The sequence below is a fragment of the Apus apus genome, chromosome 26 (genome assembly GCF_020740795.1).
Source record: "Apus apus isolate bApuApu2 chromosome 26, bApuApu2.pri.cur, whole genome shotgun sequence".
NCBI lineage: Eukaryota > Metazoa > Chordata > Aves > Apodiformes > Apodidae > Apus > Apus apus.
The window spans coordinates 960,442-983,748 of NC_067307.1; the positions used below are offsets into that span (position 1 = coordinate 960,442).

Here is a 23,307-nt window from a genome sequence, read left to right on the forward strand (position 1 = left end):
TTTCTGAACCAGTTGCTTTAGCTGTGTTTGGATTGCTGGCTCCCACTCCCAACCTCCATATCAGTCAATCCGAATCTGCCCACCAGGCCAGTGACCATCCTCTAAGAGATGAGGATGTTGAGTTCCTAAGGAGCTGGGTTTGAACTGAGGACAGTCAGGCCAACTCCTGGCTGTGCCTAAGATCTCTTTATATCCATGGATTGGACAATAGACACTAGTCCCTGTTCTGAACCAAGCTCTTTCATTTCTCTGTACCTGAACTCCCCTCCTGTGAAATGCCAGCACCTCACAGCACATGAAAGAACCAAGATGCTCAGATATTGTATCACTTCACACCTTTATCCTTGATTCCCATATGTGGCATGGACTCCAGGATGCCATATCACACACAGTTCACACACAATCAAGTGCACTGCAACCGAGGTTGTCATTTTTTTCTCTAGCTCAAACAAGGTTAACAACGACTCAATTATAGAGTTTTAAGATCCTGGCTCTAGCAAACCATCCGTCTGTAGCCAAGGCAAGTGGGGACAGGTAGCCTGGAAGTCATACACCAGGCATTTTAGAGCTAGAGGGGAACGCTGTGAGTGTCTAATTCTGGTGTCAGCAGAAGAATCAGTCTTTTTGAGGTATTTTCATTTCCTGATTTCTCTTTTCCCCCAAAAGAGGATCTGAGCACACAAGGAACAACTCTGCTGCTAAAGCTGCCTGTATGAGTGGGCATGTGCAAGTCCCTAAATAAATGGCCCAGTTTTCAAAGACACACAGTACACTGGCATCAAGCTTCTGGGTGTGATGGACATCTATCTATAGACATCAGGGAGAAAGGAACTGAGGCATAGGTATGTGGAGAATCTCCTGCTCACACTGGAGCCACTGGTTTCAGGAGGAGCAGACCCAAGAATCTGGTGAAGTCACACAAGTAGCAAGGTGAACCCTGCTGATACAGAAGAGTGAAATGACACAGCTGCACAGTGTGGAAATCCTTCCGTCTTGCTTTTCCACCCCTTTTTCCATAAGGTTTTCTCAGCAACCTGGACAGACATCAGAAATAACCCTGTGCTGGTACCTGGCCCAAAGCATCATGTGGCTTACACTGTCCAGAGTTTCTGTACTTATCTGAGAAACAGAAAAGTAAAGCTTTCTTGGAAGAGAAAAAGCAGCCAGCTTACTGATCATGGTGGTGCCCCCAGCCAGGGCAGCCTTGGTCCCCTGGAAGAAGTCATCAGCAGATGTCATCCCCTGCTCCGGCATCTGGAAGCGGGTGTGAACATCAATCCCTCCAGGAATCACCATCCTGCCATGGGCTTCAATAGTTTTCACTCCTCCTGGCACAATCAGATTCTCTCCTATTTGCCTGGGTAAACAGGTTTCAAACAGCAAGTCAGACACAAACAAGACCAACAGCCTGTAAACATACACCCCTGTGCTACCTAACCTGGCTAACATTTGCTTTTTCCATATAAAGGAACCTACAGGATCAGCATGCAGAGCTGAGAATATTTTATTCCTCCCCTTGAAGCAGTTGCATAATTGAGAGCAAAATGAGCAATTACTTCAGAACCTCAAGGCAGTATTAGACTTAATAGGAAGGAAAAGAAGGAGCCACACTGGCAGGCAGCTGGAGAAGGGACCATGCAGATAATCAGATGCATCAAACACAGCAAGAGCTTTGTGAGCAGCTTTACTGGGACTGCACTGGGGTTGCCAAGTGGCAGTTCAACACTTGGTTCTACCAATCTAACAGCAGTTCAGGTGTTGGCATTGTTTTGCGAGCACTGGGTGAATTCTTGTCTCTGTATTGTCTACTTCCTTTTCATGCATAAATACTAGATGGTCCCTGCACAAATATAAACCCACGAAGACACCAGTTACCAAATTCCTGATGAGACCCTCGAAGGTCTCTCAAGTCTGGCTGTTCAGAGACTTATTTTTAGAAGTGCAGTAGTGGATGACACATTGCAATCAATTAGCTCTTTGGCTGGCTCCTTTAACTTTCAACCTTGATTAACAAAACACATGTGCTGACCATTTACCCAGAGCAGGAAAATTCCTTGTTTGTAACTTCTGGCTCATCCATTTTTTCCTAAGAGTAATTTTCCAAATAAATCTGTAATAAATTTAAAGTGCCAGAAACACAGGTTTCAGGACTGAAAACACAGGAGTATGCTAGGAGGAGGTCTGAGCCTTGATCCTCAAACTCATTTTTAACTTTAAAGGGGTTTGTATTGATCCTTGCATCACAGAATGATAGAAGACAATGCTGCAAGAGATCTCAAGAGGTGACTTGAGTCCAGCCTCCTGCCCTAGAAAAGAATTAGCTGTACTGTGATGCTGCACTCTGGATTAAAAGCAAGTCAAGTCATAACTCAGAAAAATGTTACAACACAGGTAACTTCAAAAATACGTGTCATCTCAGCAGGGGGCTCTTCACATGGCTAAATTAAGCACATGTAAGAACTTCATCTGACCCACACTTCAATAGCGGTGGGATTTGGGCCTGTTTATTTAATTCAACACCTTGTTTTTAATGTTCCTCCATAAAACAGGAGGATATATGTGAAACATTTTTCATTGCAATCTACTTAGCTCACTGAGACAAAGTTATTCCTTGCTAATCTGCAAATTCCAATCATAACAGGGTATCAGGCTTCACTTACTTTATCAACCCATCTTCCATGTAAATGTCTGCATAGAAAGACTGGTCATCATTAACTATTTTGCCACCTTTGATCAAAAGACGATCACTCTGCAACAAAAGAAGCACACAACAATACATAATTATTCTGTGAGAGAGCTGACAGTCTGCAGTGTCACTTCAGAGATAAAAGAGCAGAGACAGCAACAACCTCTGCATTATTCACAAGTGCATGTCAAGACACAAGTCAACTGCAGCACTTTCAACTGGAAAGATAAAATACTTTATTTCATCCACAAGTTCTTTCATCACACTAATGATCCGGAAAAAAAAAAATCAGAAGGGAAAAGGAGTTGGGTTCCAGCAGGCTTGTCTATTTGGCAGCTTCACTCATACCTGCAGTCTGCCACCAGCACCTAAAGCAAAAGCATTAAATAATAATACTTTGAGGGATGCGTAATAGCCACATCTCTTGTTTTTTTTCTGCCTTGGTCTATGCAAGATTTCCTACATGCACCCACACCCTGGAGTCACTCCTTGGCTAACGGAGAGTCAACTGCTGTCAGGGAAATGGACCAAAAGTCTGTTGCCATGGGTTACACAACACAAACAAACTCATTTTGTCCAACTTAGTGATGTTTCAATGCAGTGGATACTTTTACTGCCTTTCCAGAGCACTACTGCATAATCAGATGGAAACAAGCACGTATTAGCAAATAAATTAAGTTTATGAGGAAGATTTAAAAAGCAGTTATTAAAATTCCCCCCAATTAGAAGACAGTTTGGCAGGAACAGAAAGGTAATTACAGCTCAGCAGTTATCAGGCAATGTGCTTTTATCACAGCCCAGGTTACAGCTTGCTTTGGGGACATTCTAGGTCAAAAACAAATGTATCTTTTTTGCAGTAGTCATAAACAAGTGAAACACACTCTAGATGGGGAGGAAAGTTAAAAATTACTGCTATATTCCTCTGGTTCCTCCATTCCCTATGTTACAGATCCACACATTTACAGCAAAGCACAGATAGGTTATGCAGTGTTCAGTTTAAACTACACCCTGGCACTCATACTTAGTCTGCTTCTCTTTCCTCCTCCCAAAAATGTCTTTGTAAGAGAACAAAGCTAAACCAGAACAGCACAGCCAGAGACTGCTGAAACTAAAAGCTGACTTCAAGAAGAGAGCAGGACTTAACTTGGTGGTGCCTTGAACTTAAGAGGACAGTGATAGTGGAGCCCAGGGACCTCATCCTGAGCTGGGGTCTGCTGGTCCAACAGAAGCAAAGAATCAGGCGTTTCCTTAAAGAGCTTGTAATAAAACTGAAGAGCTGGAGCACCCAATTCTGAACTGACACAAGCTGACATGGCTCTTCTAAACGCCAAAAGAGCTACGTTAATTGCAGCAGCTACTGATTTACACCATTATACCCACCTTCTATGTAACTGCCAAACGTCTATGAGACGTTAAGTGTCTCTCCTTCCCCCTCCTTTTTTTTTTTCCTTCTCCTTCCTCCTACTGCTGCAATGGAGTTTCCCTGAATAATGCCACCAATTAAAAAAAAAAAAAAAACAACAAAGAAAGAAAACCCCAAGATTTAAATTTAGGATCTGCTGTGAATGCCAATAAGCCTGAATGAATTAACTTGGGATGTGAAAAACCCACTTGTCTTTCAATGCCAGCTTCTACAGCAAACTGCCCTACATGTTTACCATCTCCAGAAACACTGCAGTATTTATGCCCACCTCTAGTGCTGACTCCTTGTGCTATTAAAAAGGCTGGTTAGGAGTGAAACCAGCCTGTTTAGCCACAGATGTCACTGACAGCTCAAGTCCTCATGCATCAATTAGGGAAAAAGGGAAAAAAATATACATATACTGGTCAAAAAAAATGCAGCCTGGACCATTTTAATGATGCTCTGAATGCTTCTGCTAGTAAACAGGTCTGCTGCTGCAGCAGGCTCTAGAATCACTGTGAATCTTTCTGCTGGTTTCAACCACCTTGGAGACAAAAGCACACGCAGTTTGCAACTGTGGGAGGGTCTGCCACTAAATCGGTGCATAATTCCCCGACTGATGCAGTCAAAACAGGACAACTAGGCATTGATTATCTTTCTTCTTCAAGCATTAGTCTGGGTAGATCAATTCAGGATTTATACGAGAGTAAACAAGGCCAGGATCTGATTTTTTTTTTTTCCCCCCGTGCACAAGAGGATTGCACGGGGTGCACACCACAGAAATCAGAGCATTCGGTCAGAAGGAAAATGCGTCATGCTGCTTCTGGCCCCTGACAGCAACCCAGCAGTAGCCTGCATCCTTATTTAAACACAGGCATCTTTTTAAATTCTACACTGGACTCCTAGAGGAAAAACATTCCCCCCTCCGGGGGGGGGAGGGGAATTAAAATAAAAAAAGGGATGCTCTATTTATCACGTAACAATTTCGTGCATCCCCTGCATTTCCTACACATCATTTAAAATGTAACTGTACAGCCCAGCAGCTCCTGCCCAAATGTCACACTTCAAAGCTCCGTTTCAGAGCTCACTTTTCTGCCTCCGAGGCTGAGGAAGGAGGACGAGGATGGGTGTGTCCATGGGGCTGGGAGAAGGAGCCGCTGCCAGGAATGAAAAGCTGTTTCAAAAAACAACAATTACAAATGGCTCTAACAGTCCCGTTAGATGCCAATATCTTGCTTTATGTAAGGAAAAGTTAGTACCGGCAGATCTGCAATACCTGCCCTAAAACCGTCTCCCACAACAAGGAAACCAAGGGAGGGGTTTATATAACGGCTCCTTCCCTTTCCCCCCTGGGTTGCATCGAGGAAGGGACCAAAACGTGCGCCTTGCGAGAAGCTTCTTGGGGAAGAAAAACGGGAATCCTGTTCCATCCCCAGCCGGCCGGGGCAGGGGGCTCCGGCCCACGTCCCCCCCTCGGAGCCGCCCTTGGGCGGGCAGGGGCAGAAGGGGACGGGGGCTCCATCCCCGGCCGCAGGTCCCGCTGGCCCCGGCGCGGGTGACACCGGCTGCAGCGGCTCGGAGGGCGATGCGGATGAAACCCGCCCCGCGCTCAGCATCCCGCGGCTCCCCCGGCCCCGCAGCCCCCCCGGGGGCTCCGGCCGCGCTGCAGCACAGGAAGCGCTGCATTAGACCCTGATCTTATTATCCTGCCACGAACCCATCGCTCTCCCGACACACAAAGGGCTTAATCCCCCTGCACCCCTCCCCCCCCATCCCCGCTTTTATTCCCGTGCGCTCGACTTACCGTGATCCGTGGAATATTTTTCTTCCCCTGATAAGACATCTTGGGAAATCACTCCCCAATTTATTTATTCAGTAATTATTGAATTATTATTATTATTATTATGATTTGTTTCCCGGAGAAGCGGGGCGGCTGCCGGATCGCTATTGTCTCCCGCGCAGCAGCTGCTCCCCGACCTCCCCTCCACCAGAGAAAAAAAAAAAAAAATAAGAACGATAACAATAAAAACCAGGATAAAAACCAATCAGGATAAAAACCAATCTCCCGAGCCCAAACCAAGGCGATCACAAGGAGCGGGGGGTCCGCCGGGCAGGGCGCGGCGCGGCGGGGAGGCGAGCGCTGCTCTCCGCAATGGCAGGAAGCGGAGAAGCAGCCACCCCTGCGCGTCTCCCTTTCTTCCCTCTGCCCGGAGCCCAGCCCAGCCCGGTGGAGCCCGGCCCACCCCAGCCCAGCCCGGTGGAGCCCGGCCCAGCCCAGCCCAGCCCGGTGGAGCCCGGCCCGGCCCCGCCGCGCAGGGAGGGGGCGATCGCCGCCAGTCACCGCAGCGGCGGCGCGGCAAAAGGGGCTGCGCATGCGTAACGAGCCCCTCCCCGGCGGGGGGGGCAGCACAGCTCGGGGCGCCATTGGCTGAGCGGCTGGAAGGGATGCAAATCAGAAGCGGCCGCCGTCCAATGGGGAGAGAGGGAATGGCGCTGATATGCAAAGTGGCGCAATGGGGACGTCATTTTGGCGCGGGGCCGCGCGCTCCTGGCGGGAGAAAGGGGCGGGGGGGGTGCGGACAGGAGAGAGCGGCCGCCGCCCCCGGCCCGCTCCTCCCGGGTCCCCCTCCCGGGTCCCCAGCGCCCCCCGTTCCCTCCCCTCAAGCCGCTGCAAAGCGCAGGTTTCAGAGAAGCTGCCGCACCGGTCAAGGGTGGGAGGGGGGCCCTGCGAAACGCCCCCCACCCTGCGCTCCGGAGCCGTTCCTGCTACCCCCGGCGGGGCTGGCGAGGCCCTCGGGAGGAGAGGAGCTGCCTGGGGAGTCGGTTTGCTGGAAAAGGCGCAGCCCTCCATCTTCTTTGTCCCACCCCGCCCTTCTTGGCGCTACCGGAGCGGAAAGCTGTTCGGAAGCATTAGCAAATTGCGGGGAAAAAACATAAGGTTTGAAGCCACTCCCCGCCCTTTGATTTCTCAGCGTGTCTGCAGTGCTTTTAAATGCCACCTCCCACACCTCCTCGTCCAAAAAATACAGCCCGGGTTGAAGTTTCCCCCGCTCCTGTAGTCACTAACCTGATGCTTTAGAGCCAGGGAAATAGGTGATCAGAGCTATGCACACAGGTCCAATCCAGTCACTCTGGCCATTTTTTACTATTCCAGTGTTGCAAACTCCATCTTCATTGTTTCAGTCACACTTGGAACCTTACACTTCTCTGTCCCTGAACCCCATAAGCTGGTACTTCAAGGAAAGAAATGCATTAAATGGCATAAATATCTCCTCATTCTTTACAGTGCTCTTGCCCCAGTGGGGCAATGAAAAGATGGGAGTCACAGGCAGAGTGTGGGATAACCATTCCAAACACATCTGTTGACACCAATTGCTCAGGGGGAAGGTACCACACATCTTTTGGAAAACTCAAAACCAGTACAAACCTACTTTTGCCTGAAGGTTTGAACAGGCAATTGACTGACAAAGACTTACCTGCTTCCTTCAATCATGGTGAACTCCACGTCACACACAGCAAGCTTCTCCTGCCACAAACTGTAGGGATCTTTATGTACCCAGCTAGTTCTGTGGAACACACCATGCACAGCCCATAAGAAATTATAACCTTCGGTCTGTTACTCCAGGAAATCATTATAAAGGCAACATCTGCTAAAACAGATGACTAGCAGGACCTTTTATGTACATTAGTTCACAGGAGGCTATAAGGAAAAGTGTAAGAGAGCTTTTCCTGGGTGCAGGTAGGGCATCAGGCAACATTTAAGCAGCTAATATGCAAATCAGCTGATATCCAATTAGTAGCAAATGAAAAAGTGGTTCATGACAGTAGCAATATGATTAATTTGTTAGCCTGCAGGGTTTTATTTTGATTGAATGATTAGAATAGACAATACTATATGAGTTCTCCTGCCCCTCCCTGATCTGTGCTGGAAGACGTTTTGAAACCTCAGCATATTTTTGCTCTGAACATGGCAGAAAGCATCTACACCACATTGCTAAATTTAGACAGTGCAACTGTTCCTGTTTTCTCTTTAATGCTAGTTTTCCTCCTCAATTTTCTATCTGAACGGAGTCTGGCCTTTGCTTGCCAGGTAAGAGGGTCTTCAGCTATCAAAGAGGAAGGAAACAGTGCCCAGGGCTTTTGGAGATAGCACCAGGGCCCTTGGGCAGCTGATGTGAGGTATGCAAAGCCCAGCTGCCATTTCAAGATCCTGCCCTGGCAGCAGCAACATCATTCCAGAGGAATAACCACAAAAAATGGGCACAGGAAACTGTTCACCTCCAGCACTGACTGGTCTCCCTGACCTTGGGCAGGTCAGTTCTCCACATTATAGTAGAAGTTGTACAACAGCAGTATTGGCAGAGGAACTAGAAGCACTTCAGGAGAATTATGCCATCAGCACACTAGTATTTCTAAAACTATTCTTATCTACTCAAAGATAGATATTTAAAATACTTTTTAAAAAGATAATCCTTACTGCACATGGGCCTAAGTCAGAACAGCAGTTCTTGAACTTTGAATACATTCCACAACTTGAATCCAATAGTGACTAGGTTCAGAAAGTAACAATGAATCTTCAGGTGACACTTAGCTTTTCCTTCCCATCACCATGTTGCAAGAACCTAAGTAGTACAGAATAAAATAAATGAAGAGATTAAAGGACTGTAAAACATGGCTGGTCAATAGTCAACATCTACACAGCACCAAGTTTTAAAAATTTCCATTGATTCAGTGGGTACCCAAAGGACCAGAACTAAGCTCCCAAGTGTATCTTCTAGCTGCTCCATGATATCAATATGGCCCATTTTTCCTTCCTTTTAACAATGAACTTCAAGGTTGCCAAAAGAAATTATTTTAAAATTACCAGTGTAGTTGCCAACTGGCTTATTTATCCTTACTAAAAAAGGGCAAGGAATGGGCATTATCTGTTATATAAATATGTATAAAATGAGGGGAGGTGATCAAGAGGGAAGGAGAAGAGCTATTGAAGCTAAAGGACAAAATTGGGATGAGAACAAGTGGGGAACAGTCAGAAAGAAATTAGTTTTCTGCATCTAATTTTTTTTTGTTGTTTTTTTACAAAAGCTGGTTCATTCCCTGGATAAAGCTATAATTCATGTATAAATTCCCCCACCCAGGTAGCTGAGGTTATATTGGCCAGTAGCCACACAGGGTTGCCCTCAGCCATTGCTGCACAGATACCAGCTGCTGCAGGACACCTTGTGCAGGCTTCTTGCAGCAGAAACATGTTTCATGTTAAAGGAAAGTCTGAATTTGTCTTCTGGAAAGGTCTGAAGGGAAAACAGCACAAGAATCTGAGAAACTCTATACAGAGATAATCTGTGCTAAAATAAATCATCACAGGCATCAATGGAGATTAATTTACATCAGCTCTGAATCTTAACTTTACAGATTCTGTGGACTACCACAATGCACTTAGCAAGAGATTTTATTCCCACTGTGAAGTTACTGGATGGTTGAGAAAAGCTATTAAAAGAATCACTTTCTCTGTGGAAGTCAGTGTAATTGCAACAAACCCCACAGAATTTCTGCAACACCCAATTGCTTCTACTCCTACTGAACTCTTAAAGGACATTTTGCTATGAAATTATAAAACCTGCAAATGGAAATACACTTTTTAAAATGAATGAAAAGAGGAAGGAGAGATGAATTTGGAGCATTCCTGGAAGTGTCTGAAATCCCAGCATTACAGCATCAACAAGCTCTAGATTTCCCTGTAGGCTTGTTAGATGCTAATAACCCCCATTCCTGGGGAATCATACCCTGCCAAAGTCAGCTCAGCTCTGTTCTTGCCATCAGAGGCAACAGGACTGGGCTCAAAGAGCCTTCCTGAGTTCACTGATCAGGCCCTCATTTTCTGTCCTTATTCTGCCCATGCGAATCTGCTGCATCAGCTCCGAGTCTTAATGACCTGAAAGGAGTTTCCCATGGATGCAGCAACCCCCTGCATCTTAGGAAGTGTTGGGAGGATTAAATACAGGCTGATACAAGGCAGGAGTACATCTGTCCTTCCCAAAAGGTGATGAAAGAAGTGCCTGTTATTAATCACTATAAATTAAATTACAGAGGGGAATTATACTTGCCAGTGGGCATCTTTGGTTTATTTTCTTACAGAAGAAAATGAAAATTAAGTGTCATGATATGGAAATAACCATAGAGGTCAAATGTGCTACTATGAGGAAGTAAAATCACAGAACTCAGAGAAACAATCTAGTTTTTTTTGACTACAGACTGAGATTGTGAGGGGGGAGATTGACTTTCTAGCCACACAAACAGGTCGATAAAAATGTACATTTGATCTGCAAATTAAAATTAACCTTCCAATTTATTTTTTCTTTTAAATATCAGGAAACCTTGAGAAGGTTCAGAAATAACCTAAGACAAGTGTTACTGTTATAGGGTGTTTCTTAGAGGAAATGTTCTGAGCATTTCAGGCGTTCTATGATACTGATCATCCTTAAATAAGCCCGGCCTGCTGCTCCACAGTTAATTATCAAAAAAGAGACAGGTCTTAAAAATGTGGTCTCCTCTCTAAACAGCTTCTTACAGCCTACACTCAGGCTGTGACCTTCACTACAGCATTTCTAGAACAATGGGCAAGGGACGTTTGGGCATCCTTGTCATTGCTCTTTCCTTTCATCCAATAGAAAGAGTTTAGCATCTCCAGGTCTATGGGAACTATGGGTAGGGCCTAAGAAATGGCCATTTTCACAGTGATTTGGACTGTTCCTTAACATTATAATCCCTTCTCCTTCCCTAAAAGCCTACAGGGTTTCAGGCTCTCAGCAACTGCTGCCATGGTTTGTGTCAGCCAGCTCTGCCCACCTCTGACATACGGGACAACCATTACTCCAGACAACGAGCAAATCAAATTCAGACCTCTGTTCTCCCACTCTGAGATCCGTTCCAGATCTCTGGGAGGTGACCAAAGAACAGGAAATCACTGTAAGATCCCCACAGAAGTGCAAAGAGGTTTGATTTGGGGTAGATTTCCTACAGCCCTGCTCCCAGATGTCCCTTTTCAGGATAAGAGACTTCATGCAGAACACACACATGGACTTCACACAAACTTTGCTGCATTTCCCAACTTTGTAACACAAGACAGACTTGGATTTCATGTACCACAGGACAGACTTAACTGGGGAGTTAAGACATGGTCCTGCAGGTAAAAAAATTGCACACAGACCTAAACAACTGCTCAGCACCTACTAAAGCCAGATGGGTCATGTGGAATGATGGCCACAGCACAAGGGTGGCACGCAGAGCTGCCAGTCTCATTGTGCCCCAAAATAAAACCTGCACTGCAAGGTGCTGCTGAAAGACCAGGCCTCTGAATTGGCTCAGCTCCAAACTGAGGGGGGAGATCTGGCCCTGAGGGTTTAAGCTTTCCCTCCAACCTTTAGGCCAAATAATAAAGGGGGCCTGTATCAAAGCCCCTTGCTCACTTCTGCAGGGTGCTGTTGGTGCATTGCTGACATAACACTGCCAGACCACTCCAGGAGCCCCTTTGGATGTACATCACATTCCAGCTGTGCAGATTGGTGGCTTTGAGAGAGATCTAAGAAATTCAGAGGCCTTTGGCATCTGTGCTTATCATTGCTAGTTTCTCTATGGCTTTTGCTTTTTTTTCAGTAGTCAGACAAACTATTGTGATCCACAAAGAACATGCAAGTCATCCTCCTGTATGATTATTTTGCAAGCAATTATTGTCAAAACAAGGCTAGAAAAATTACAGGCATTATTAACAAATTAAACTCAGAACCACATTTCCAGCTGTCTGGAACAACTTCTTTGTTTTACACAACAATTCCATTAATGTTCCAGACTGTGTGATTATTTGAGCCCTCAAAAACGTCCTGTTATTCATTATCTCTCTCGAGGAATGAACAACCATGATCCTGGGAGCTCTGAGGTTTTACCAAAAAGTCCACTTATGTCAAAAGCATCATGAAACTGTATTTTTCAAGTGATTCCTCTCCTGCCAATTTAAAAATAAAAATATGTTCCTAGTCTCTGTTTAATCAGTATTGTTACTCATCTTATTACAATAGGACATAGCTTTGTTGTTCTTCTAGACCAGCAGTTTGCAACCAGTGCTCTGCACTTCCCAAAGGTCCCTGAACTGTTTCTAAGGGTTGCAAAGAAAAAAAAACAAAACAAAACCAAAAACCACATATATAAAGGTTTATTGTATTAGGCAACCACCTGAATCAAAGAATCATAAAATGCCAGGCTGGAAGGGACTTCAAGGATCATCTGGTCCAGCCTTTCTAAGTAGGGTAACTACAAGATGGCAATGGGAACTTTAGCTAGCAAGTTAAGAGTTGTGTTGAAGTGTCTCAGCACCTCCTCAGGCTCTCTGTGCAAACCAGATTAAAGCAAGCCCAGCTTGCTGATCCCACTTGCAATCAAATCTTGCTTTTCCCTATAGGTGTTCCCTAAAAGGCTGTCTCTGTCCTGAAGAATCTCAACAGACGAGCAAGACAGGAGCAATACCAGTTATAAACACGGGTGATCTGGGAAATACACACCGAGGAATGACCCACTTCAGGTAAGCAATGGAATTCTTTTTTTTTTTTAAACCCAGATATAAATGCATGTGTCTCAAGACTGTTCATCTAAGAATAGAGAGGTAAAGCCCTGGGAAGCCATTTTATCAGTGCCCCTGCTCTGAGACCAGGCAGCTTGCACAGCGTCTGCACTGACTACTACAGTGCAGTGCTAGGAGGGGTTCCACAGGTCTCTGATGCCATCTGAGCACCCAACCCCACTGCAGGAAACAGGCTTGCAGTGCACAGCAAGCCAGGAAAGCCACACCAAGTGTTTATTGTCTCATTCAGGAGAGTCCAGGTTTGAAAGAATGCAGTGCTGGCCCAGCTGAGCTGGGCAAGGACCAGGCATTAACAGCCTAAACAGGGAAGATGACTAAGTTTAAGACAGGAAATAGCAGAATTAATTCTCCAAGGCGTGACAGCTGGGAAGTAGCAGGGCTTGCCTGGGATCTGCTGAGTTGCAGACCTGTTGAATAGGTCATGCTGCCTCCAGAGGCCCAACTGTAAAGAGCTGCTTCAACTAAGACAGAGAGTCTTCCTGGAGCCTCTGGAGAGTATATTAACCCTGAGTTATGAGGCAGCATGGCCCAGAGGCAATAAAGCAAGGCCATGATAAATGCCTATAGAATACCCTAGACAGGACAGACACAAAGATTTGATTACCCTTATCTTTGCCTGCAGAACAATATATTGCAATTAAATGTGGAATAATTACATTCCTTTTTTTATCCTCTGGACACATAAGACCTCAGGAAAAAAAAATAGCTTGTCTATCTTCCTTTGCTAAATACTTCAGTGGAGATTAATACAAGATCTTTCTGTACAGTGACAGAAATGTGTGTTAAATCCACTTTGGATACAGCCATTGGCTAAAATCCTTCCATCCAGTCTCCACTGCCTCCAGTTGAACAACACCCATTCCCATCAGCTCATGAGGTGGCTGCCAAAACAGAGCATGGACCATCCTGTGTGTTGATTGTTACATGTATTGACAAAAATTGCAACTGTTGTCAGCTCAAGCTAAAGAAAATGAAACAGTAATATTCCTAGCCTATTGTGAAATATTTTATGCAGGTTATAAGTTCAAGATCCTATAAATTAGCCTGCTGTTGTTCCTTTCCACTATAATTTAGATTCCTATCACATGGAACAGTCTACCCAGGGAGAACCTATTTCAGATGTGTTAGTAAATGCTTCAGACAGAGGTGTGTAAATAGTGGGCCAAATTCAGTTGCAAAATTTCAGAAGCCTTTCTACTCCTCTCAGGCATTCTTTTCATACACTGTTTCCTTTATTGGCACACCCTGTAACAATTTTTTCTTTACCTTTTTTAATACACTGAGCTTTGGTTATCATCACAACCACATTTCCACTAACTAGACTGAAGTGAAGCCAGTTGTACCCACTGAGCATCTAACCACTGACTCAAGCTAGAGATGCAGTCAGCTGGAAAATCAAAGCTAAAACACTCCTGCAATAAATCCTGCAATCCATAGCAAGACATTTATAATAAAAGACTCCACTTATTCCAATGCTCACAACCCCTCACAACACAATCCACTGGCACCAGTGCTATGGAAAGCTAATGACAAACAAATGTTTTGCACTGTCCCATTATTTCATACTCTCAGTTAACATTTATGTGACAATCTTTAAAAACAGAACAAAACCCCATAATTATTTTTTTTTAATTTGGGAAGGATGAATCCCAGTAAGGCTCCTAGTAACACTTCACATTTCTGAAAGCTGGAAAAAGTGGCAAACAAGCCCATATTATAAATTCCAGGCAGATTTCAGTCCTGTATATGCAATTCTTAGTACTAATAAAAATCAAGAGGCACACCCTAGAAACAGCTTCCAGAAGGAGGGACTGCTCCATAAACCCACTGGGGGACTACTCACAGAAACTCTTTCCCAGTATCCTAGAAGTTTATCAGTTTGCTAGTTGGTGCTTCATTCATTTCCACTCTTCCAGCCAGCATTACCAGAGGGAACCACAAGAGTATTTCATGGCTCTGGTCTGCATGAACCTTGCTTAAATCTATTTATGGAGGAAAACAAAGGTGCATGGTCAGCTAGACCTGTGGGTTGAATGGGTTTTGCCTCAGGAAGAGGACAGGCTTTATTACACCATGACACATACAGAGAGTGAGAAAATAGCTTCAGGAGTCTTAAAAGACTGGGAGGAGTTCAGGGGGTTTGTAAGAGAATGAGACATTCCTGTGAAAGTCCCAGGTCCTCCTGAGGCAAAAATTCCCACTGTAGCCAAAGGCCTTGATCAAAATTGGTATTGAAATATAGCTCCCAGGGGTCACTCTGGGCTGTCCTCTCCTGGGAGGAGCGGGTAGGAGTTTCCCCAGGAAGCAGCCTGCAGAGATTTCATCCCTGTAGGTGGAGGCTCATTGATGCTCTTTTGCTAACAATTGCATTTCTGTTCCCGTGAGCTGCATTCACGAGCTGGGTGGGGCATTTTACAACCGTTGTGCTGGGGAGAATCGCCTAAAAACCAAAATCGTTGGTCTCTATCACCAAACAGGAAGGCAGGGGGGGAAAGGGAGGGTGTTTGTGGGTGCAGGGGGCTCCTTTCTTCTTCTGCCCTCCTCCCTGTGCACATACACACACACCTGCAGAGAGCACAGGGATAACATTAGAGGTCTGGCAAGAAGGCTCTAGCAGAGACGCTGCTTCTTAGAGAACACTGACTGTCACATACATGCAAGTGAAATAAAAGCAGGAAACTGCAGGGTGGGAAGGACACATCCCTGCTGCAGCCATCGTGTGGTCCAGCTGCATCTCCCTCACACACACAGATAAGCATGCACCCACCTTGTCATTCAGGTTCTGCAGCGCCTCCTTCCCCGTGGCACTCCTGATCTCCACCTTTCTCCCGAAATCAACAGATGGTTCCCCTCCCTTCCCGCTCTGCCTGGAATAGACGGACTGAGCATCCGGACCCAGGTGGGCAACATCCTTCTGCTTTGCCACCACTTTGTTAGATCCTCGGCCCACCGAGAGGGAGTCGAAGTCGATGGTTTTGTTCTCCAGGGAGCCTTCCACAGGGCAGAACATGCCACAGAATTTCTGCCGGGGCTTGGGGCTGCCCGAGCCCAGGTTTTTGAAGAAGGCTGGCACTTCTTCCTCCTCACCTTGCCGACCAGACTGCTTCCTCTCAGCCATGGCTTGTCTGGGCTCCCTGCTAAGGGAAAATAAGAAGAGCAATAACCAGGAGGATCCTTCACACACAAACACACACAAAAAGAGGAGAGAGAGAAAAAAGAAAAAAAAGAAAAAAGATTGCTGTGGGTCCTAGAGCTACGGCACCATCAGCTGCAAAGGGCTGTGCCTGGCAGATCCCCTGCCCCCATCGGTACAATACAGCCTGTGGCTCGCTCTGTTTTCTTTGATGCAGTGCAAAGTTGAGGGGAAGGTTGGGGCAGATCCTGCTGCAATCAAGGGAGGAGGTTTCAAGTTCCCAGCATCCAGATGGGGAGGGAGGGAAAAGGAGAGAAAAGGAAAAAAAAAAAAAAATTAAAAAAAAAAAATCCTCACTCTGCAGCAGAAACTGAGGACTGATCCGGAAGTGATGCGACTGGTGAATTGGCAAATGGACTCGATCAGGTTGGAGCAACAGCCCCCATCACACACACCCTTTCCCCCTCCCCTTCCCCGGCGTGATGCTGCTGCTACAACTTGGAGAAGCTGATGGGGACAGAGCAACCCCTCACCTCCGGCTGCTTTGGAGGCGTGTTCCCAAGGCAGGGGAGAAAGGATTTCTTCCTTCCTTCCTCCCACCACCCTCTCCCCTTCCTCCCCTAGCCCCGCAATGGTGGAGTCGGGGAGTGCTCCGGGAATCCTATTGTTCCTCACTTTTCTCCAAGCAGCGGAGCCGGAGGGCGGGGAGCAGAGGAGATCGCGGTGGGGTTAGTGGGAGGCAGAACGCTGCTGACTCATCTTCCTGGGCTCTGGGGCAGCGCTGGTGCCGCGACTCGGCCAGACCCTCTTCAGGGGGAGAAGGGCTGATTGATGACACTGGAGAGGGAACGAGAAGGAGGGACAGATGGGAGAGGGGTGTGAGAACCGAGGGAGAGAAGAAAATGAGCCGTTAACCAGGACCTACCTTCAGGAGCTGAAATTAGTGAGCTTACTAGTCAATTAGGGCTCTGCAACGCCAGAAGCCCCCAGTCCCTCCCTGCGGGGGCTCGGGGAGGCAGCCAAAGGCGGCTCGGGCTGAACGCAGGTTTCTAGAGGAGGAGACAGAGTAGCAGCCCCTTGCCTCCCCGTTCTTGCCCATGCTGACAGCGTCCCTGCCATGGGAGACAGAGCCAGGGCGGCAGAGAGCCAGAAAGCGAGGGGCCGGGGGGCAGCGGGGCCGGGGGGCAGCGGGGCCGGGGGAGCCCCCCGGGCCGGGCCCGGCGCTGTCCCTTCAGCACCACCCGCCGCGCGGCTTCGAGAGCCGGACCCGGGGGGTTCTCAGAGCCACCCCGGGGGTCTCAGAGCCACGTCCAGGCACTCGCAGCCCAGCCCAGCCCCTTGCTGGAGCTGCTGGGCTCTAACACATCCTCCAACTCCTCGTGGTTGGTACAGCTGCATGTGTCGGGGATCCTGTTTTAACTAATTCACCCGGGTTTGTACCTAAACAAACGGCTCCGGAGAGGCGGAGGGGGGGTTGCCTCAGTCATTTCCAAGGGGCTTGTTTCAGCAAAGTCTGGCTGAGGCTGTGTACGTGAGAGAAGAGACATTTTCATCACCAAGGTGAGCTCTGCAGCACACAATAGGTTGAGCTCCACTGTCTCCACCTGACATACGTTAACATCCTGATCTGGATCCTTAAGGCTAATCCATATGCAACATCCCTCTGAACCAAACCCGATCACCAAGCTGTTTATTACTATGCATTATTCATCCATATGCATCTTTGTACATGCATACATTAAATGTTAATTTAGAGGCATCTGGGTCCAAATGGTCACCCAACACTTTCATAAGATTAAGAAAAAACGCTAAAATCAATAAATAATAAAAAACCTCTCTGCACCCTCTTGCCTTGCAAACCACACCCAGATCAATGCATTTTTACTAAAAGGTGGAAAAAATACTCAAAACCAAGGTGACAACCAAATTAAGCCCTGTAATAAACACACAGCACAGTGATGAAAGACCCCAGACTGAAAGGCAAGAAATAAGCCTGCAGCTTGGCCCTGAAGGATGAGGATGATGTGCTCTGGTAACTAATGAAGGAGGGAGACATCCAAAGACAGAGGCTTTCCATGGGAAAAGCTCCACCTCCTTCCCCTTCTGGGATCATCACCGTGGATTAGCCAGGGTTGTAGCCACACTGATCTCAGGTGCTTTGTGGGGGATTGGAGGCCAACATATGGTCTCTCAGGTACACTGAAGTCCTGTATTATTTAAGGTTTATAAATATTAATGACCAGAGCATTGCTGATCAGGCAGTGCACAGAAGCTGCAGAGTGCTGACAGAGGCTGCAGCTGAAAGCCTTGAAGCGATCGTGTTGACACGTTCTGCAGTTTGCTGAACTGTGCCCAGTGGCTCAGAGGGACAGCCTCAAATAAAGCTCATTCATCACTTGGCACATCCTTGGAAGATGCTCAGATGGGCACGGACACCGGCCTCTGTGGAGGGATGGGGAGTGATCTGCCAGGAAGCCAGCCTAGAGGCTGTGCAGAGACAAGAATGAAATCCTGCAGACAACATTGCAACTTCCAAGGGTTTCAGACCTCACAAAGGTCACTCATAAAAGCTGAGGTTTCTGACCATACAGATCTGACTCTCTTTTCCAATAAACCCTCAAACCATGGACAACAATCACATATTGAACAGCCATCTCCAAGTACTTCCCCTTGCCATAGTCACTTGAGGACACACTCAGCAGTGTCTTCAGTCATTCTGCATTTGTATTTCCAGCTCCTGGGATTCTGACAAAGACACCTTACCACAGGCCGGTCTGCGGAGCCTGACTTGCCTCACACATTAAACCAAAGATGATTTCCATCACCCATGAGGAAATTCAGGTACTGCAAAATAACTTCTGAGCTACTAAAAGGCATCCTCCTTTGACAATGTTCTCCTTGTTTGGTATTTCACAGGTAGTAGTCTATGTCTTTATAGTCCTTTCACGGACACTGAAAAAAACAGAGGTAATTTCAAAAGTTTTTATTCCCACCTGTGAAACTCAGGTATCAGATCTTGAGAAAAGCCCAGTTATAGCAAATTCTACTCATTATTTGTTATACTTAAACTGAAACATTTTGATACACCTACATGACTCCACAGCTTTATTCCGGAGGTGTTCATTTTCCTACATCAAGAGTGCTACCATGAGTAAAGCTCAACCAGCCAGTGCACTGGGAACTCAGAACCCCAGAATCACACTTTGGGACCAGCCACAGAAAATTATTGCCTACATGAGTCCTGTTGAGCACCTGTAACATGTGACACACCTCAGGGCTTGTTTAAGATCCCCAAATCCCCAGCCAGATACATGATTCCTTACCAACTTTGTTATCATAAAACAATTATAGGCTGATGCAACTTGTATTTCAGTCTGGGTTTGTTTACAGCTAGTTAGCATGGCACAGCTCCTGTGTGGTAATATAATAAACCAGCAAGTGTATATGCCCATGCTCTGAGCAGGGAAATAACCATGTTTTGCTGAAAAATCCCTGGGATCTGATAATCCATGTGTTTAATAATCCCACAGGGTATATCTACTGTCACAGAGAAACACACAAATTACTTTGAAAATTATGCTGACCCTCATCTGAATTTCCTAAGCCCAGCATCAATAAGAAAAATTCTTAAGATAACAGCTCATACTTAGCCCTGTTGAAAACAGAGGTGGAGAGACACTGAAGTGACACAAAGACACCCTGAGAACAAATCAAGCCAGTTGGACTTACCCTGGCAGCCTTCACTCTCCATGCAGCACATTCCATATTTTGATCCTGTAATGAGTATTAATTGGTTCTTGCAAAGTCACAGTGATAAAGGGATGCAGACTAGAATAACTAACTTGAACACTTTTTTGCAGATGAACTCTTTAGCAATACAAAAACATAAGCTCATTTTATCAGTTAATACTATCCACACACTACATGATAAAAGGAACAAAAGAAGGAAACTGAGTGGAGTCACAACACTGGGCTTCCCTAACATCGTAACACTCTGGACAATTCTGGATGAGTGACTCCCAGCAGTAAGACCTCCATTCCAAATGAGGAAAGGGATGAAAAGAAAGCTTGCACAGCCTGCCTGAAGCTGCAGAGAAAAGCAATAGCAGAACTGGCTTAATTTAAGATTCCTTTATATAGTGCACAAAAGTCCTAAGGGACATAAGCACTCCCTACCTGAAGCATTGCAGCACCACATGACAAAAGACAATCCCTGCCTGGGGATTTGCCCTGGCAAAGACAAGAAAAAGGACCACATGAGGAGCATGAGGATTTCACAAGCATCCTTTTGCCACTCAATTTTACATTGATATAGAAGGGAAAATGTGAGCAAAGAAATGAAGTAGGCAGGCTCCTCATCAAACAAGTGGAAAATCAGGTCTCTTTACTTCCAGACTAATACTCCCTCTATGCTACAGTGCTCTGGCACCTGTGGCTTGCCTAGAAAAACTCAGGAGCAGAGAATTCCACACTAACCTGTGTTGCATCAATGGCTCTAGTGATTTCTGATCTCCTGTTCTGTCTGGCCAAGAGGTGCCAACTTACTTCTCCTGCATAAAATGACAAATGAGGCTTTATTACCTTTCATTGCCATAGTTACTGACGTGCACAGGGTACAGCTGAATGATCAAACTCCACTGGAATAATAAGCAATGCAATATATGCTCCCTGTCCCTGTATTCACCTACCATCCCAAGGTGAGACAAATGCTGCAAATCCAGAATTTTCTTCATTATTTAATGAGTAAGAACCCAACCAGAAATTACAGAGGTATATTCTGCCATTAAATTGCCATTATTAAAATAAATGACAGCAACTACTTCCAAATTTGCAGCTCTTCCTCTTGCAAATAATCAATTATTAATACTTCCAGTGGGTCCAAGATTTATCATGCAAGGCAGAATCCCACTGAAATTTGGATATTTGAAAAAGCAGAACTTCACAAAACCTGCATTTCCTAGTGAAAACAGGCACAGAAACAGGCTGGTATGAGCCACGGTGCCATCTGAAGGCACAGGTTACAGAACTCTAGCCTGGACTCCTGCAGGAGAGGGCCCCTAAGATCTAGCCAGGGCTGGGGTTTTCATGGCAACCAGATTATTCATCCTGTTATCTGGCAGATAATCACAAACATAACAGCTGAGGCACTGTGCTCAGGGGACACTTACCTGGCTGCAGAGGTGCCCTGCTCAATGCCTCCAACAACTGAACAACAGTTCTAAGGAGCAAAGGTCAAAACCCTACTAGAGAAAGCTGCTGCTATCCAGACAAATTAAATAGGTGTGTGTGCCAAAACATGGGCTTGAGCCAGCTGAAGCATCACTGACATTCCCAATAGGAGAAAATTCAAGTGAAACAACAGTTTTAAGTCAATGACAATCCTTCAATTAAGTCTCACTGGTGACAACTGAAGAATATAATTTTGTCCTCAGAAGTAAATCAAGTTGATACTGTGTTTTCAAGAGTCTCCACTGACAGGAGGGAGACTCCTTGGTGAAGTTAGCCATTTGGTTCTCCTGAATGGAGAGAAAAATCTTCAGGATGCCTGGGAGCATCCTGGGGCTAAAAGCAGAGATCCAACAACCATTCCTGTTTCAAAGAGAAGCTGAACAAAGCCAGAATATAAATCCACAACCAAAATTCAAGGATGCTCAGAGGAAGGATTTGGGACAGTCTGTGCTGACCTCTGCAACCATCATTGCTTACAAAATTATGCAGCCCTTAAAAATATCAACTTGTTGCATGTGCCACTGCTATAGCTGGAGAATTCCCCTGCCTGACCACAAGCTGGGAAAGCCATCTTTTCCCTCTCTGCTTGTGGCCTTACCTATTGCTGATCCCAGGATCTGACCCTGTAATTCTCATTTTCTAAGGTGCAGGCTCAGTATCAAGAGGTGGCAGTGAGTAACTCTATTTCCAGAATATTCCTTGACTATTAAAAATCAAAGCAAATTTTAAAATGCTTCATCGGGTTGGAATTGTTCCTGCACAGCACAAAAACTGAAAGACCAAGTTGTCTACAGAGAAATCATTAACCAGCCTCCCTTTGGGATGTGATAATTGCTGGAGTGGCTGACAGCTTTTCTTGGCGTTGAGCACTCAAAGACGAGACACATTATTTCAGAAACATTAAAGACCAGAGGAAAGTCTTTTGATAAATGAGTAAAGTCCATTCAAATGCTGAAACAAAGCTCATTTATCTCTGTGGTCCTTTTTATTTCTGCTTATCCTATGTCTCTCTTCTCCTTTATGGTTTTGTCCTCAGCAACCTCAACTAATGTAAACCAGCCCTGGTGAATTTCTGCCAATCAAAGTTTGTTGCCAGTGGGTTTAAGTCCATGAAAACAGATGGTTTGAAAGCCGTATTGTGCCACATTACCCACCACCAATAGTACAAATATTTAGTCAATTAGAAAGGCACAAATGCAAATTAGGCACACGACTCCCATTGACTTCCAGAGGAAGTGACCAGCATCCCTGACTTCAAAAATCTCTCCTTACTAATGCAACCTTTATGAGATAAATGCATATGAAAGTCGTGAAAGCTCTGAAATCAGACACTCTTCAGCTATTTCTGGGATTATAATCATGGGTAGAAGCAACAGGTACCTCTCTGAATTTGTCAGTATTTAAGACAAAAGATCCAGCAAAACTGGTGATTTCACTGAGGTCTGTAAATGTCCTGTGACATTTTGAAGCCCCAGCAATAGGTTGTGTGGATTGATTGGAGCTGAGGATGGAGGCACACTTCTTCCAAACAGTGCCATTAGGAGAACTCAGCCTCCTAACCAGAAGAAGGCATCATTAAATATTAACATTTCCTCTGAACACCTCTCCAAGAACATGACAGCTACTGGCTTACAAGCATTAAAATCTGTATGGAACTGGGACTCAACAGGAAATAGCTATTGATTTGTGCACTGGAAATCATTTAAAATTTTGCCAGCATGTTCCCAAAAGGACCCAATATGGACAATGGCAATCTTTACTACTGCAGCATGTCATAATATAGAGAATTTCCACATCAGGGTGCTCTAGTCAAAAAGCAAATGAGAAGATTGGGTGAATATTACTGTTTCTGTCCTGTCACTGGGCTCCCTTGACTGCTCCCTATCTCCTCAGAAAGAGATGCAAGCATGCCAGAGCTGTGATCCACATGGCTTCCCACACCTTCTGAGCACTATGTTAATAAATAATGATGACAACAATAATAGTAGGGTCATAAAGCAGATCATGTGCTATGAATGATCTACTCATTTGACTTGGAGTGTTGCTGCTCTTTGCGTCTTACTCTTTGAGTGTTACACGCTGCCTTAAATGAAACAAGACAGGACACAGTAGCACTAAAAATAAAAGTCAACAGTAAAGTTGACATGAGAAGTATCCCAGACTCAGGATAACAAATTCTCCATGGCTTAACATGCTGCAACTGTATCCAAGATGTATCCACCTTC

General features: G+C 45.6%; 1 protein-coding gene across 5 annotated transcripts in view; it reads right to left on the reverse strand.

Moving 5' to 3' along the window:
- Positions 1-16,538, reverse strand: part of DPYSL2 (dihydropyrimidinase like 2) — a 51,922-nt gene extending 35,384 nt beyond the window's left edge. The window contains exons 1-4 of one of the 5 annotated variants that reach the window (XM_051640797.1): positions 16,529-16,538; positions 15,488-15,857; positions 2,661-2,749; positions 1,173-1,357 (exon numbers count right to left, since the gene is read on the reverse strand). In XM_051640797.1, coding sequence (XP_051496757.1) covers positions 1,173-1,357; positions 2,661-2,749; positions 15,488-15,838 — 625 coding nt within the window. In that variant the 5' untranslated portion in view covers positions 15,839-15,857; positions 16,529-16,538. Of the gene's footprint in view, positions 1-1,172; positions 1,358-2,660; positions 2,750-5,892; positions 6,284-15,487; positions 15,858-16,210; positions 16,301-16,386; positions 16,403-16,528 lie in introns of those variants that run through there. The other 4 variants (XM_051640798.1, XM_051640796.1, XM_051640795.1 and 1 more) reach the window with 4 other exon arrangements.
- Positions 16,539-23,307: the final 6,769 nt, after the last annotated feature.